General features: G+C 43.8%; 1 protein-coding gene across 1 annotated transcript in view; it reads left to right on the forward strand.

Annotated features, from left to right (window-relative positions):
- The first annotated feature begins 9,563 nt into the window (after nt 1–9,563).
- The window catches only part of EIF3H (eukaryotic translation initiation factor 3 subunit H), a 359,943-nt gene continuing 353,111 nt past the window's right edge, over nt 9,564–16,395 (forward strand). The window contains exon 1 of the mRNA XM_085605071.1: nt 9,564–9,762. Within this exon, the coding sequence (XP_085461197.1) occupies nt 9,622–9,762 (141 nt within the window). The 5' untranslated portion in view covers nt 9,564–9,621. The remainder of the gene's footprint in view (nt 9,763–16,395) is intronic.

Raw genomic sequence — 16,395 nt, forward strand, 5'->3', positions numbered from 1 at the left:
AACCTGACGCAACTTCAACATAGAGTGTTAATACATAAACCAATCAATAATCGATAAGCAATGTACAAGCAATAATCACCAAACCAAAACAATAAAAAACATATCTCTGCTACCAGAAAAACTGTTGCAGCGCGGAAACCTGGGTAGCGGGAATCAGAACAAAATCCCATACCAAAATCCTCCCTTCGTCACAGACCAAATACCACACTAACACATTCACTCATACATTCATTGGTGGGGCCCATAACACCAACACTCACGCTTCACTTCTCACTGGTCTGCACTTTCGGGAGAGATGATCGTTTCAAGCGCTGACATGAAAGGAATACCTTATAACCTATAAAGAGAAAAGTTATTTACATATCTATACACTAATATCCTTAAAGCTAAATATTAAGATACTCCTCCCACGTGGACGATGGATCATTTAGTTGGTTTGGAGTGATGATATAATCCTCACTAAGACACACTCAAAGATCCTGATCTATTCTTTCTTAATAAACGACCAAACACATTTTCTTGTTAATAAATATTTTCGTTTGTTTAATTAATGCAAGAATTTAATTAATCATTTCGCAAATCACAGAACACCATATTTACCTAATCTGGCTATCAGTCGTCCTCTAAGTCGTCAAATTTGGTCGTCAATTTGTCAGAAATCGATAGTTCTTCATGTAGCACGCTACAGTCCCAAAGATTGGGTCAAAGACTAGAGTCGTGTAAGCATCGATCAGTGCCCATTAATTTTAGGAAGTCTTTAGTTCATCAAGAAATTGGGCAGCAATTCAGTTCGTCAAAGATTCAGGAACGCAGCAGTCTTGTTGCGTCACCATCGTCTCCGTCAACAAAGAAATACGCAATCTAGCAGCAGTTCTCAGCAAGAAGAAAAGAAGTTTTTTTCCTCTCTATTCTACCGTCTTTTATAATAAAAGTAAGGTCTAAATGATACATTTTGAAATATTTGGGCATCATCCATTGGTCAGTCAAGATCGTTCGGTGAAGTTTCACACAGTTCATGAGGTTAGGTCACCAGACATGATCCATCCGGTTCTTTGCAAAAGTCCTTTGTTTGAATATTTGGCGAGCATCCTATTGTGACCTTGCTTAGGCACATCAAGTCTAGGGTCATGTCGAGGCCACTGGTGCGTGTGGTGGCGCAGGCACACTTCACCCGAAACCTCGTGGAATGGTAGCCACCGCGTCGAGTCAGTCAGTCGGCCATCTTGGTTTTAGGCCCAAAGGATAACTTAAGCGAAACAAACACAAAAAGTAATTAAAACATAGAAATAACGAATAAAATTATTTTTATCTAGCGTAAGGCGACATTTAAAGCGTTTATATTCACCCAGTGTTGTCATCTGGTGCAACATACGATAACATCACAGAAGCAACATATATCATGTGATATTCTATTTTTCTAGTATTAGTATGTGTACGTATGTTAATTACAAATTATTTTAGCCATGCAAAATGCAAATCCCATGTGTATTTCGTATATTAGTAATGTTGATTAAGCTTCGTGCAAACACATTAATAATATTACAATAATAGATTATTCTAATTAGTATAAACATGCAGAATAGGGGGTATACAAAATTTTGTACTACCCGCTCCATCAGTACCAATGCTTGTTGGCTGTTCAGGGAAGAAGATCAGACATACTCCCCGTGCACACGGTACAAACAGGCTCCTTCTTCCTTGATTGACCCGTGTGTGGGTTTATATACAGGAAAAAACAAGAATGCACAGTGCCAACTATGGGCAAACATATAGAAACACAGCACAAGCATAAACTGAACAGAAGGCACAGTGCCAAATATGGGCAAAAATATAGAAATGCCACACAAGCATAAAAGGAGCAGAAACAGGTATACAGTGTAAACGGCAAAAGGAAGCTATGACCTTGCGTGTGGACTGTCCTGATGAGCTGAACTAACGTGGGAAATAGGAAAGGCACAGAGACCTTTAAGTGGGGGTCTGTGCAGCTGTTGGAGCTGTCTGGTAAGGTCAGTGTAGGAGCCGTGGTCCAGGGCTGGAATACTATCTGCGAAGGAGGGGATGGTGCTCCATGGAGGACCCAGCTGTGTGCTCCAGGCAGTCTTGCAGGGAGAAGTAGGATAGTTCAGTAGTTTACACCCTATGTTATCTATGTAGTACATACATATGGATATATACTTTTCCCCAATATCAGCAGCCAATAGCATATAAATAAACAAAAGGACATTACCCATGTAACCCATATACTTCACATATCACATTCCCCAATGATGATAGAGCCACACTTATAGGTACTGATGACTCAATTTTTTGTCCTCTTTGTTTTCTGCTTCGCAGCCAGATAAGTACATTTATGAGCTTATTTGATTATTAAATATTGTGTTATTACTAGTGAAGCACTGAGCCACATGCTGTTTTCTTACGATTCGCGGTTCAATAATGTCAGTGACAGTTATTTAATATTATCTTGTGACATACCCCTGTTTGTGTATGCAGTCACGCTAACATTATTGTGAACGTTGGCTGTCTCTGACGCCGACTTTGCCTCAGTGATGTGGGAGCAGGGAGCAGACTACGCCCGTACTGTGACAGGTGTAGTCCTATTTCTATTCCTATGATCAGCGCCAAGACACACATGCAATTTTTCCCTTCGATGTTCAAAACTCACAAAGAGTTGGCAGAAGTCCTGATAGAAGCATTTCCATAATACTCGTCTGGTGACTCTAGAATTGCTCCCCTTCAGCCCTGACTGCTGAAAATAGCCCAGGGTTGCAAAATTGACGCAGGCTTAGTCTAGAGTGTTTCCAGACTGCTCCCTCCATATTTAAATTGAGATACTATATTTGCCTGACTGGGGTCCACACTCCCCCTCCCTCTCTTGAATTGCCGATTTACCAACAACAAAGATATCAAGAGAATGGCATAGTGGAAGCCTTACGGGGCTGGTATAGAGGTTTTACCTAATGAAAATGATGATCAGGTGGAGCTAGATTTGTGGACGCACTTCACTGCAGTGTGCAGCAATCAGTTAATAAGGCCCTACTCAGGGCATTGGGTCCTTTTATTCATCATCTACGCAATTATGCGTGTCAACAGTGCTGGCAACCCTTGATCCCTGTGGCAGGAAGCAATGCCGCCCCTACACAAAAGGGCAAGGCCAAAGCGAAGACCCATGTAGAGGTACATGCTGAAGCATTTGAGAAGCTGTAATGCAAAAGGGACACTGAACATGACTATAGCAACCCCTTCCCTCAGAAAGAGACCTCACACTCACGCAGCCACTCCTTTGTCACACCTGTGAGTTGGACTCTGCATCCTCTCACTCTCAGGACAGAGAAGAGGAGGAGAAACCTAGTCCTAGCAAGAGAAACACTCTTCTTCCTCCAAGAACGCTTGAGTACTTAACTTCGAGTCCACAGAGATTATACACCCCAGAACTTCAAATTGGGCTACTCCTCAGGAGGTCACAGAATATGTCCAATCACACCTCAGCCAGCACTTCGATAAGGAAGTCAGTGATCGCCTTAGAGCAGAACACCCTCGCCCAGATCTGGAAGGTTAGGTTGTAGATAACCCGGAGGTGGACCCTGACATGGTCACCTTTATGAGAAAGTATGCAAAGGACCCTCAGAAGGGCCTAGACCGGGAATGGCGTAACTGCCAGGTCAAGCTCCTGAACATATCCAGCCCATTGTCAAAGATACTCAAATTAGCATTTCATGCCAAAGAATCTAACTACCCAGTGAACCCGGATGTTCTAGTGGGTTGGGCGCATAGATCCCTTTGCCAACTGAGAAACACCAACTGCGCTAGTTCCACAGAAAGATGGAGATCTATTCTTGTGAGAATAGACCCGAAGCTTAATGATTTGGCCACTGCTGAAGCCTGCTCAGTGGCCAAGGGACTGTTATTTTGAGGTCAATCTGTTAAAGAGCTCGTCAGGTTTTTCTCCACATATTCCACACTGGATAATGCCAAAATGTCACTTAAGAAAGTATTTTGGAGAAACCCTTTTGGCAGGACCAGGAGCTTTGGAGGGGACGCGTCGGGCCAGGGATCCTTGCAAGGCTCTCAACAAGGAACTGCCCCCAAGGCAGGGGTGGAAGGTATGGAGAAGGATGGTATGGAGAACCAGCTGATATCACCTGCTATCCAGCCCGCCCCCGCAGAGACTGTCCCCGCTTCCGCCGGGGCAATCGCAGACGAGCACAAGGAGCGATTCAAGACACTGGATATAATGGTGAGAATTATCCCTTCTTCAGAGGTAATCTTGGGAGAAAGAGTGGGATTATCCCAGGCAAATGGAGGCAGATTACCTAGGATCCGTAGGTCCTAGAGACCATCCTAGGCTTCAAGCTAGAATTTTACAACACGGCAGTCCAATCCTGTCCTCCAAAACAAATGTAATTTCACAGAAAGAACAGTCTTTTATAGACACAGAGATTGTAACGTTGTCAGTATGCTTTCCGTACCTCCCCCCAAGAGGTTCATAAATCCCATTTTCCTGGTCGAAAGGAAGGGTGGTGGCTTCCGTTTGGTTCTAAACATGAAAGATTTCAGCGTCTGGATATTGTAAAGAAATCTCAAAATGGAGGTCATTTATTTGCTAAGAGATATCCTTCAGGAAGGTGATTGGATGGTACTTCTGGACCTGAAAGACGCCTACCTCTAGATTCTCATTTACCCGCCTCACAGCAGATTTCTACAATTTCTATGGTGGGGCCAATGCCTGAAATTCATGTCCCTTCCTTTTGGTCTCTTATCAACCCCCTGGTGCTTTGCCAAACTGATGAGAACGGTGGTGGAGTCACTGAGAGCTCGTAGAGTCTATCTGATAGTGTATCTAGAAGACCTTCTCTTGGTTACATAGTATCCTCAGATGCTCAGGATTCACCTTTCATGGACCATTCAGGTTCTGCAGAGTTTGGGTTTCATAGTCAATTTGCAGAAGTCAGTGTTGTCTCCTACACAACAGGTGGAATTTTGGGGATTCCAGAGAGATTCAGTCCAGACCTAATTGATCCTTCCCTCCCAAAAGATTTGCAACATCAAGAGAGAATTTAGGTCTGCATTGTGGAGCCAGACTGTATCATTGAGGTTGATTGCCAGGATTGTGGGTCTGCTAGCCTCTTTGATCCAGCTAATTTTCTGGGTCCCTCCACTACAGACCCCTTCAAATATTGAAAATTCAACATTTGTGTAAGGGTCTCTCTTATTCAGAACAGGTCCCCCTTTCCAACCAAGGCAGGACAGAGATGACATGGTGGTTGGAACACATGGAATCCTGGAATGGCAAGGCTATTTTTGGCACCTCCCCAGAAGTGTAGATAGAATCGGATGCCAGCAGTTGGGGCTGGGGAGCGAAGTGCAGATCCCTCTCAACTGAGGTTATTGGTTTTAAGCAAATTACAATATAAATTGCCTGGAACTCCTGGTGGGGTCTTCCACCAGCAGGAGTCTCTCTCCCTCAAAGACAGACTGTTGCATCTTGCTGAGAATGGACAACATCTTAGCCGTTCGATACGTCAACAAACTGCGGATGTGGAAGTCACATCTACTAGCAGAGATTGTCAAGGATTTCTGGCATTTCTGCCTCAGTCATTGAATCTCGATCACTGCAGAGTACCTCCTGAGCATGATAAACATAATAGCCGATTGAAATTCCCATCACTTAAGGTGTTTCAGCGACTGGAAGCTGCATCCCACTATGTTCCAAGGCCTTCACAACCTGTGGGTTCCGTGAAGAGTAGACTTGTTTGCTTCTCGGCTCAATCGTTAGCTATTGAAGCTCTTATGGTTTATCGAATTAATGTAAGTGTTGCACTAGACATTATAAAAGAGTGCCTTCACTATAGGATTAGAGAACTTACTCACATAAATATTTTACCATAATTAAGTGTGATTAATAAAGGACCATCTTCATTTAGTAGATAATGTACTCACGATAGAGATTAAATGTGACTTTTCTAATGTGTGTGCCACTTCTTGTGAATAACATTGAATTAATTAAAACTGATTAAAACCATCCTCATATATCTAGAATGTAATCCTAATAGAAACGATAAAAGATTTATGTAATGTGTGCATTTAATATTACACATATTTGATTTAAATGTAGTTCTCAGTCATACTTACAACTGAATATTTTAATGATTTATCGAATATCATATATAGTGTGAAACCTAATGCATTAGAAACGTATATATTCATTTATGTTTAAATGAGCACACGCATATTAAATGTGCACCATTGAAATTAACATTTAAACTTGTCATGAGTAGCCCTGAATTACACCATGCTGGAAAAAGCTGATTTCATTTTTGTGCTAACTTGACATTTCTTGCAGGTATTCACATGCATTGTTAGTTTAGAACTGATACAATACTTTATTAGAGATAGAGGGAAAGGGCCTGAGAACAGGACCTTGACAAAGGTACAAGGAGAAACAGGGTGCTAACTGAATGAACTGGCTTATAAATTGTTACCATCTACATGTGTCTGAGAAAAAGATGTCATTCCCGTGTCCAGTGTGGGACAAACCAGCAATGTTGCAGTCTGCAGCTTTGGGATTTGACAGGTATAATGGATCCCTGAAGGTGTGATCAAGTGGGTGTTACCTAATGGACTTTGCAATAGAAAATATAGTTCCCAGGCAACAAATAATCACACAAATACAAATATAGTACAAGAAATGAGTTCAAAAGGTGACTTATAAAAAACAATGATTTTTAATGAAGAAAGCAAATGCATTAACATTCTGTTAAAAAGGCATCAAATTGATGACATTAATAAATCCATATTACAAAGAATTATATTGTAATTTAAAAACAATAAGTGGCAGAGATAAATTCTTCTATGCGCGTTTCGGCACTGTGAGTGCCTTCGTCAGGAGTTGCCACCAATAAACTTGTCCATAAAAATATATGAGGTTTTAAACTTGCTCGATGTAGAGGGCCCCAGGATGCGGGAGAGAAATCTCACTTTTTAGTTGAGGAATGTAGATGCTGATAAAGGAGCCGAAGGAAGGAACTTCTCATTCGGATTTTCTTTGTTTAATTAAAATCTTCTAAAAAGAGGTGAGCGTAGATATACCAATATGTAAACACAGCAACGCTGTTGTAGCAATCTTCGTATCGATTTTAAGAATAATAAGTCTTTAGAATTCTCAAGCCTCTGATGTATGTGGATCCGGGGTCCGTGCTGGCGTGAATATCGCTCAGTCACCTTTTGAACTCATTTCTTGTACTATATTTGTATTTGTGTGATTATATGTTGCCTGGGAACTATATTTTCTATTGTGTTTTTGCCCTGTCCCAGGAATTATATTATTCTACAGGGGGTCCTTGATATCCACACCTAATGGACTTTGCGCATTATAATTGACCGTTCCCCTTGGACTTCAGAGCAAATCCCTCACTGACCCCTTGCAGATGCTTTTGTGGATCTCTTTCTACCCTTTGCCCCAGCAGACACCTTCCTGAATGGACTTTGAGAGGTTTTATACCTCAAGGAATCCTTTGATTCTTGCTTAAGAGTGGCTTAGGCTAACACGTATTCCCGACCCATAGAAGACTCTTGATCGAGCTTCTGATATGCTAATGCTTCCCTACTTGATTTATTTTGTCTTGACCTGACTTCCTTTCTGGAACTTTCCTGATTTGCTCTGGACTTTGAAATTCTAGATTACTAATGTTCAGATTATTCTGAACACCAGATTTAGATGCTACTATTCTGCATAGCTGTGACAGAATTGCTTGTTTGTTTAGTACTAATTCGCCTGAATTTCTTTAGGCATCTAGCAATCCCAGTTGTTATTCTGTATCGCTACAGCATGGTGATGTGAGTGGTGTATTTGAATTTGATTATTAATTTGTAATAGATCTTCTTAACTCAAGCTACTGATTCCTGGTATTTGTGTCTAGCCAAATGGGTTGAAATATTAACTGAATATGGATTGATGTCAATGCTAGCTCCCTGTAATGGACTGCATCTTTTGAATTGTTCATGCCGGCACGTGTGAAGTGTTTTAGTGTGTGCAATTTCTGTGCACGCGCTCCTTTTAATGATACGTAATGCAGTGTTTGTGTTCAAAGTTGTTTTCTCATGTGCGCAGTATGTGTGGTGAGCTTGTATATCGTTACTGAGTCCAGTAAGCTGCTGGGATCTGAGCTCATTTACTTTACTCCCATCACCTCTCACGAGGATAAAAAGGTCTATTTGAGGACCAATGGTAAACAAGTGGGCCCAGAAAACCCTGGATCAATATCCTACCCAGCCTTTCCGGGTAATTCTCGGTTGCGTGTTGGTCAATGTTTGAAGGAATATGATGATTCCACTAGTCAAGTGAGACAGTAGTCTGGTGGCCAACTAATCATTGCTTTACTATAGCCTTATAGACCGGTAGCTTTGGCTATGTTAGCAAGGTGGATGGTAGAGGTTAGCACAAGCAGGTATTGACATCCTCGCTTTTGGAGCTCATTCCACAAGGAGAGCCTTGGCATCAAAATCGTATGCTTTAGGCTCTCACATAGAAGACATTATGTGAGTAGCAAACCGCTTTACTGAGTGTACATTTCGGACATTCTATTATAAACTGACGGTATATGTGGCGTCTGTGGTGGTAACATAGCTTTGAAGAAGCATAATCTGAGGCTCCGGTCCTGACATAGAATTAAACATTTTCTAGCTTACACAACATTTTTCAAATTCTTTTAAGGATACGGCTTCAAGGATTATCCCACCAAATATATGCAATTAATGTATTCATGTATATTTCATTGTTTTCTATAATGGCGTTTTTGTAAGATTACGATGATTACTGTTCCCATCCTGTTATATTTGCAGTATAATGTATTTCCGATATACGTATACAGGCTTTACGGTTTGAAATTTTGCATTTCAGGAAACGGGCAGAAGAATGGCTGAGAAAGAAATTCCAACTTTAGTCACTGTTCACACATGAGAAGAGGTCGAGTTCAGCTCGTTACCTTCTCTGTTCCTGGGGACCCAGTTCGGAAGTCTGCATTCGGCCTGATTTTCGTTATTCGACATCCCTGTTGGATTGACAGGATGTTTGATCCATGATTTTGGGATTGGTTTTACTTTTGGTGACTATTATTATAGATCAAGTTGGAGAATTGAAAATTCTTGAAGCGTAAGCTAGAAAAATTGTCTTCCTTCTTTGCCTCTTCTTTCCCCTTTCTCTACCCAACTCTCTTTTTCACACTCATCCCTCTCCCTAATTTCTAGTGGATGCTTTTCTTCGCTCTTCTCTAAATAGTGTTTTAAATGTTTAATTTGTTCTCTCTTCTTTCACCCGAGTTCTTTCCATCAATTCTCCCCACGCAATTTGAACCTCGCGGTTCTCCACTTTCAGCACCTCACACTGTTCAACTTTGCTACCCTGTCGTAGGTAGGGAACCAACACGATGGATCTGACTCGAGCGCCGACCATTCACAGTCCTCTGTGTCACCAGTGGGCAGGGCTGAAAGTTGCGGCGCTAGGATAGGGAGCAGGCGTGTTCTCCGACGGCACATGTCTATGACGTACAAGCCCGCTCTGTGGCTGGGTCGTTTACTTCCGGTTCGTGCTACTCGCTCTTTTCCTTGCTGCATATTTGAGACATGGCGACCCGCACAGCATCAGGCTCTGGCGCCATCTCCACCGCTGTCAGTATTTCAGCTGTCGGCACCCCCTTGCCCACCACCGTCGCAATTCCTGGGTCCCTGGATAGTGCTGTAAAGCACGTGCAGATCGACGGGCTGGTGAGTGGTCGCGGGCAGCTAGTCCGCGCTGGTGCTCTCCACGCGACTTAGATTATGATTGCCCACATCTTCGTCCGACACACACGTTGCCTCTTATTCGCCAACCAGGGAACGTTCTTTAAACAGCAGAGAATTGTTGAGCCTTTACCGATATTTTCAGCTGTACAATTACATTTAATGGAGATGTGGGCTTCCGATTCAGCTTCAGGTGGTTAAAAGATGGCAGCACTTAAGTAAAGTGTCTGTAAGGATTTAAGGACTAGGGTATCTTATTAGGAAGACATTCTGAGATCTTTTTATGTGTCATCCTCCTAAAGATATGTTTGTCTGTTTTTAAGATGATTAGCTGTTCCATGTACGTTTTTAAGAGATTCTGTAAAAAAATGTAACCTTGAGATACTCTTTGGGTGATGGTTCATCTTGACGTGATGCCATCGGTTGATCAGATGCAGGAAAACCAATTGAAGGCTAATCTGTTCATCTCCGTTCTGTTCCTGAGTGTTAGTAGGATTTTGTGGTTGGCTAAGTCAAAAGCCGTGGGTAGATCCAGTAGCATAAGCAGGTATAGACCTCTCTTTCCGGCCTATATCTGGTCTGAAGCCCGACTGGAAATTACCTAGCAGATTTTGCTCACTGATGATGTGCAGATTTAGTTACGAAGGAATGGAATGTTAGCTATTGGAATGCTGAATAAATCATAAGGCACAGGGTCAAGACTGATTTGCATATGGCTGGGTCTAAACTGGGGTGGCATGGTGAACAAAAGAACCATGGATTTAACCCAGATCTCTTGACTGGGTTTGAATGTATGATTTATTCTGCATTCCGTCCATCATTTGTTTGCGTAGCACTTTTCTCCCTAAGTGAGATGGGTATGCCCAGACGTGGCTCCCTTGCTCACAGTGCCACTGGATTCAAGCTAGCCTGGCTGATGAAGGGTGATACCCAGAAACCGGTCCCAGGATGCTTGTTTACGGTCCAGGGAGGACCTGGCTTGGTAGTTCGGTCTGGACTGTTCCCATGAGGCACCGGGTCAAGACTGATTTGCATATGGTTGGGTTTAAGCTGGGGTGGCATGGTGAGCAAAAGATCAATGGATTTAACCCAGATCTCTTGACTGGGGTTGAATCAGGGGTGGGGGAATCATATCGCCCGACGCCAGAGCCATGTTGTTTTTTGTGATGGGTAAGAAGATTTAATGTCTGTTAAGAAGATTTAATGTCTGTTTTGTCTGATGGACGAGTAGACATTAAATCACGTAAGTAATACACGCCCAGAGTACCCACAGCCAATCAAAGGCTGGAAGAGAGCCATATACCCGTTCGAGGCCTCTGATTGGCTAGCAGCCCATGACTGGTCTCGAGCCTAGCCACTGATTGGCTGTGGGAGTGAAACGTCAGTCTCACTCAGAAAGTAGTAGTTTGTAGCCGGCCGCAGTGAGGATTACGTTTAGCTATAATAAAAATAAGCACTGCTATAGTGGCGCTAAGAAGGTGTATCTTCTGGCAACCAACTCGCTCTAAACATTAATAGAAACTCACTGCCTGCTGTGATGGAAAGCGCAGAGTGATGCGTCCTTGTGGCAGCAGGAAGGGTGGGTTCATATTGACCTAATTGCTGCTATTGGAGCAGTGCCGTAGCCGTGCTGACTGCACCTTTTATTTGGTCGGCGCAGAGCAGATTCAAACGCCCATTTCTTAACGAAATGAAGGCTGAGACGCTGCCTTTGAGCAGGTCGGTGAGCAGGTCGGTGTGCAGTGCATCTCCTGGTGTCATGGCGAGTGACTGCCGCAAATAGGAGCAGTAGAGGAGACCGGCAGTGTGCGTGTGCTGCATCGCTGCCTGTGAGCGCTGGTGTGCAGACTATGAGCATCGCCAGCCCATATCCAGCACCTTAGTGCGGTATCTCTTCAGCCGCAGGATGTCCTGCCTGTGTCCTGTGCGTCACGTCATCAGTGCTTTGCAGAGCCGTTTTTGAATGACGGTACACGATTACAAGGCTTTTATGTTGAATGTATGTCGGGCGGGGGGTATCTCCCTCGCCGTATCTGCACTTGCCGCTCCCCTGCCCCCACCCTTTACTAAGAGGACTCCTGCCTGGTCACCCCCCTTCTCCACCCCTCTCCTCCGTAATGGAAGATACGAGAAGCTGTCGATAGTGACCTGTTGCCCTGTGACCTAAAGACCTGAAAAGCAGTTAAACTGACATCACGCACAGCAGTGGTGATTAGGAACACATCGGCATCACCGGGGGCTAATTACTGCAAGCCAGTGGTGGCAAAATGCGAAGCTCACAAATGGGCACCAAAGCGTGGCCGATCGACTCCCGCACAAACACCACAGTGGTTAAAACCAGCATATGCTCGGGTGGGGTAGTAAATACTCTGATACCAGAATGTAGACGTTTTATACAAATCATGAAATAAAAAACACAATGCCATACTCTATTGCGGTTTTGAAGCTGAAGCTATCTGGTATGCATATTGTTTCCTAGAGCTGCGTTGTATACCTCAAAGCGCTACACCAAAAACAAAGAGTTCTGAAATACTAAAAGTATATTGTTCTCAAGGGGTGAACATTACCCAGTGAGTCCGACTCCACTACGGTGTTCTCTACTATTTCCCACCAGCGGCCTAGGCCGTGCTGCTTGGAGGGCGCATAAAGGCCTCAGTCACTTCACACTGTGTGACTGTGTTAATGTGTTGTGCATGCATGGGTGATTCATGTGGGCGCGTGTCTTGCGCAGATAAGGTCATGGTTTCACGGGAGCATCAGTGACTTGTACTTAACTCGACTTGCCATTGTGAGCATTCGCGTTGCTCCTCCCTTGCTTACCTTGTAAAGCTTTAAGGGAGTGTAATGTACTGCCAGAAAGATCTTATTGCTCGCTGGTGTGCAAAACTCCGATGCAGAAATATGTATGTGGCCCACAAGTCCTTAGTATGTTTGTAGGTGTTCTGGCTTATCTATTCATCCTTCCTCTCACAAAAAGGACACACTTCAGCAGCCAGTTTGCTAACAGGGTCTCCCACTTCAAATATGAAAATATGGGGATTTGTGGCTATATAATTCTTTTACGTCTGGTGCCTTTTTAAGGATTCCCCTTCCCCAGTAGTCGAGGCCCTCCAGTAAACAGGTCAGTTTGGTGTGTGTGGCCTGTTCATCAGAGACGAGTGCTGAAGGCTCAATAAATGGAATTGTTGTGCCGCCGTGGAGGTGCAGCGGTGTTGCTATTCTTGTTCTGAGCCACATCCTCTGACTTTTTCTATGACAGCATTCCTAGTAAGTAAGAGGGTTTCCAGCCTGATGGATTAATTTGAAGAAGGGGCAGGTAGAAGCACCCACATACCAGAAAAAAGCCAGAGCCCTCAGATAATAGAGCTCCCAGCCAGCCTTGTTTTAAATGACCCGCAGAATCCAGGGAGGGGCAGGACTAGATGAGTTATGGTAGCGTGGGGATCAATAACTGAACTACCGGAAAAAGTCGTTATCATGGATGTTAAGACTTTGACGTTTGCACAAACTGTATTCACTTCTTGCCTGTTAAGATCCTTAGAATAATGTCCCAGCATTCCTGCGTCTCCCACCTCTAGGTCGATTCATAGTCACTCAGAAGGTTAGCCACAGATTTCAGTGTAGTGTGCCCTGCCCAACCAACATCAGTGGAAGTGACACCTTTCACACTTCTGCTCTGTTAGCAACAACACATGCAACAGGAATGTGGTAAAACTGGAGGATAAGTGCAGAAACTGGCAGATGCTTTTATAACCTGCATTTCATTTTCAATAAGTACTACCTTAAGGCGAATGACCAAAAAAGGTTAAAAAATATATATATATATATATATATATATATATATATATATATATATATATATATATATATATTTTTTTTTTTTCGCTACTGCTTTGACCGCACCCCCAGACTCATTCACCCTCCATCCTTTTTGTGAAGCATAACTGTCCCCATTCTTTTATAATGCACTTCTTCGACCACTGAGCCTACAGCACCTTCTCCAGCCTCACATACTGTGCCTGCTACAACTACTGTGCTCACACTTCCCCTGCAACCGCCGCTGCGTTCACACTGCCCTCTACATACAGTATTCAGAACAGAGCCTGAGAAGGGCCAGGGCCATCTGTCACAGACTCAAGACTGGGCAAAGGGAGCAAATAGTCACCTACTGTAAAGAGAGAGTGGGGCTGCTTCACCATATTACCACCCACCATCCCTATGACAATCAGACACACAAAGCCACACAGCCCCACGCCCCATTACAGCCAGGGCTGCTGATTTCAACAGCACGCAACCTCGGGGTCCTCTTTGACAATCCGTTATCCATGAGGCAACATGTGGTTAAAGTCTCAGCCACCTGTACTACCATCATCAGGTGGCTGAGGAAGATCACATGGATGCTTCCCCTTGACACCCAGAAGTCAGTGGTCCAGGCCTTAGTGACATCGCGGCTGGACTACGGTAATGTTCTACTCCTGGGTGCCTGCAAAGAGGTCTCCCGTAAGCTTCAAGTGGTCCAGAACATGGCTGCCCGCTTACTCTGCAATCTGCCTAGAACCACATCCGTTTCCTCCTCCCTGCGCAACCTACATTGGCTACGCATAGAATCTAGATCTAAATTCAAAGCTTTATGCTTCATGCACCGCATCAGAGCTGTAAAATCCCCTCACTATTTATCCACCTTAGTTCACCAATACTGTCCCTCTCGCACTCTCAGATCCTCCTCTCAGTGCAGATTCTCTGTCCCCCGTTTTAAGCGTACTAGAGTTGGTGGGTGCTCTTTTTCCTACTTGGCGCCCTCGCTCTGGAACTCGCTTCCCATCCCTTTGCGGTCTGAAACATGCTATCTTAAGTTCCGCAAAGGAGTGAAAACCTGGCTGTTCTCTTTGTACCCATGCTTGCTTTTTACTTCTGTGCCTCCAGCGCCGGGAAACCCACGGGTAGCTGCGCGCTTAACAAATTTTATATATAATAATAATAATAATAATAATAATAATAATTTCAAACCTTGGGGACCAGGTTCGAGTCTCAGTGTTGCTAAACATTTAGTGATTCTGGCCAGTTCCCTTAATCTGCCCGTGCCTAAATTAAATGAAGATGATCTTGTGTAAATGTAACTGGTGTTCATTAGAAGAGCTCGCCTTCTGGTCATGTTTGCGCTATATCAAAAACCTGAAAAAAATAAGCGCCCACATCAGGCTCACATTATCAGCTTGGTGCTTTCCTTTTACAGATGAAGCAGACTCCCGGTTGAAGGGTGAAAGGCAAGAATCCGGCATCTTGGACTCTGACCTGCCCTACCGCCATCAGTGAAGAGGTGCATTGCAGGGAAAGTGCCTCAATGTCTGGGGCCCACGTCATGGCTTGATAAGTCACTGTCATCTTCCACTCTCTTGTAGGAACTTCCAATTCATATGCCGTCTGTGCATGCAAGTCCTGTTGTTCATCATTTATTTGATGGATAATTGATGTTGTGGAATGAAAGGTGGACAATGGCACTCATTTTGGTCAGCGCACAGATAGCGCCCCCTGAGTTTTGTGCCCGGTGCGATGCTCCGGTCACACCGCCCTAAAGCCTGCCCTGCCATAATGTATATGCAAAGCAGACTTTCTTGCCAAGGCGGTACGTTAGGGTTTGATGACTTCATGAGCTGGCTGGTGTGCGTGTGCCATTGGTAGATTTGTATCCCTGTCAAAGATTGATATCTGGTTATTGCTGGTGTTTGGAATCGTGCATTTTTGCAGGATAATTAATTGCGCGCACTCTTTCCTTTAGTTAGTTGTACATTAATTCACACATTTTATGCCACCCACAGCCCCCGCGGTCATTCGATCTTTCTCAATCCTGGTATGAATACATTAGTTTTACAAAATAATGGTAGGAAATAAAATATTTTCTTTCGAGGTAGGGTAATTTGACTAAAATTACACACATTCTCGTAGGAGTTTTCAGACGGCCCTTTCCATTTATGGTTTGTTGTGTCACTAACATTTTTCTTCTGCCCCAATGCAGCATTGGTTAACTTCACTGTGACTCTGTTTTAATTTATTATTTAATTTATTTAAAACATTTATATAGCGCAGCTGTCACCTTACAGGTATCCTGGCGCTGAAGATCACTCCTAAAATAGGTGCACTGGGAGAGGACATTAAGATAATGGGCAATTAACATTTAGGGAACAGCCACGTTTTGACCCATTTCCTAAAAGGGAGAAGTTCCCTTGTTTGACGGACATCCAAAGGCAAGCTGTTCCAAAGTTTAGCTGTTGCAACCTTGAAAGATCTTCCTCCTGTCCTGACCTTTTTAAATCTTGGTATTTTGACAAGACTTGCCGTAGTAGATCGGAGAGTTCAGGTTGGAATATACCAGTCAAACATGGATTGCAGGGGGCCTGGCCCAGCTCCATGTAGAGCTTTAAAAACAAGACAGAGAGATTTAAAAGCAATTCGCTGTTTGATAGGGAGCCAGTGAAGCTCGGCCGTAGCCGCAGTGGCCGAAGATCTCCTAGGCCAACCCAGGGCCAATTTGGCAGCGGCTGATTGAATTCTTTGGAGTCTGTCTAGCAGCACGGACGGGGCCTCGAGCAACAGCACATTACAATAGTCAAGGCGACTAAG

Source organism: Triturus cristatus, chromosome 5_1 (genome assembly GCF_964204655.1).
Source record: "Triturus cristatus chromosome 5_1, aTriCri1.1, whole genome shotgun sequence".
Lineage (NCBI taxonomy): Eukaryota > Metazoa > Chordata > Amphibia > Caudata > Salamandridae > Triturus > Triturus cristatus.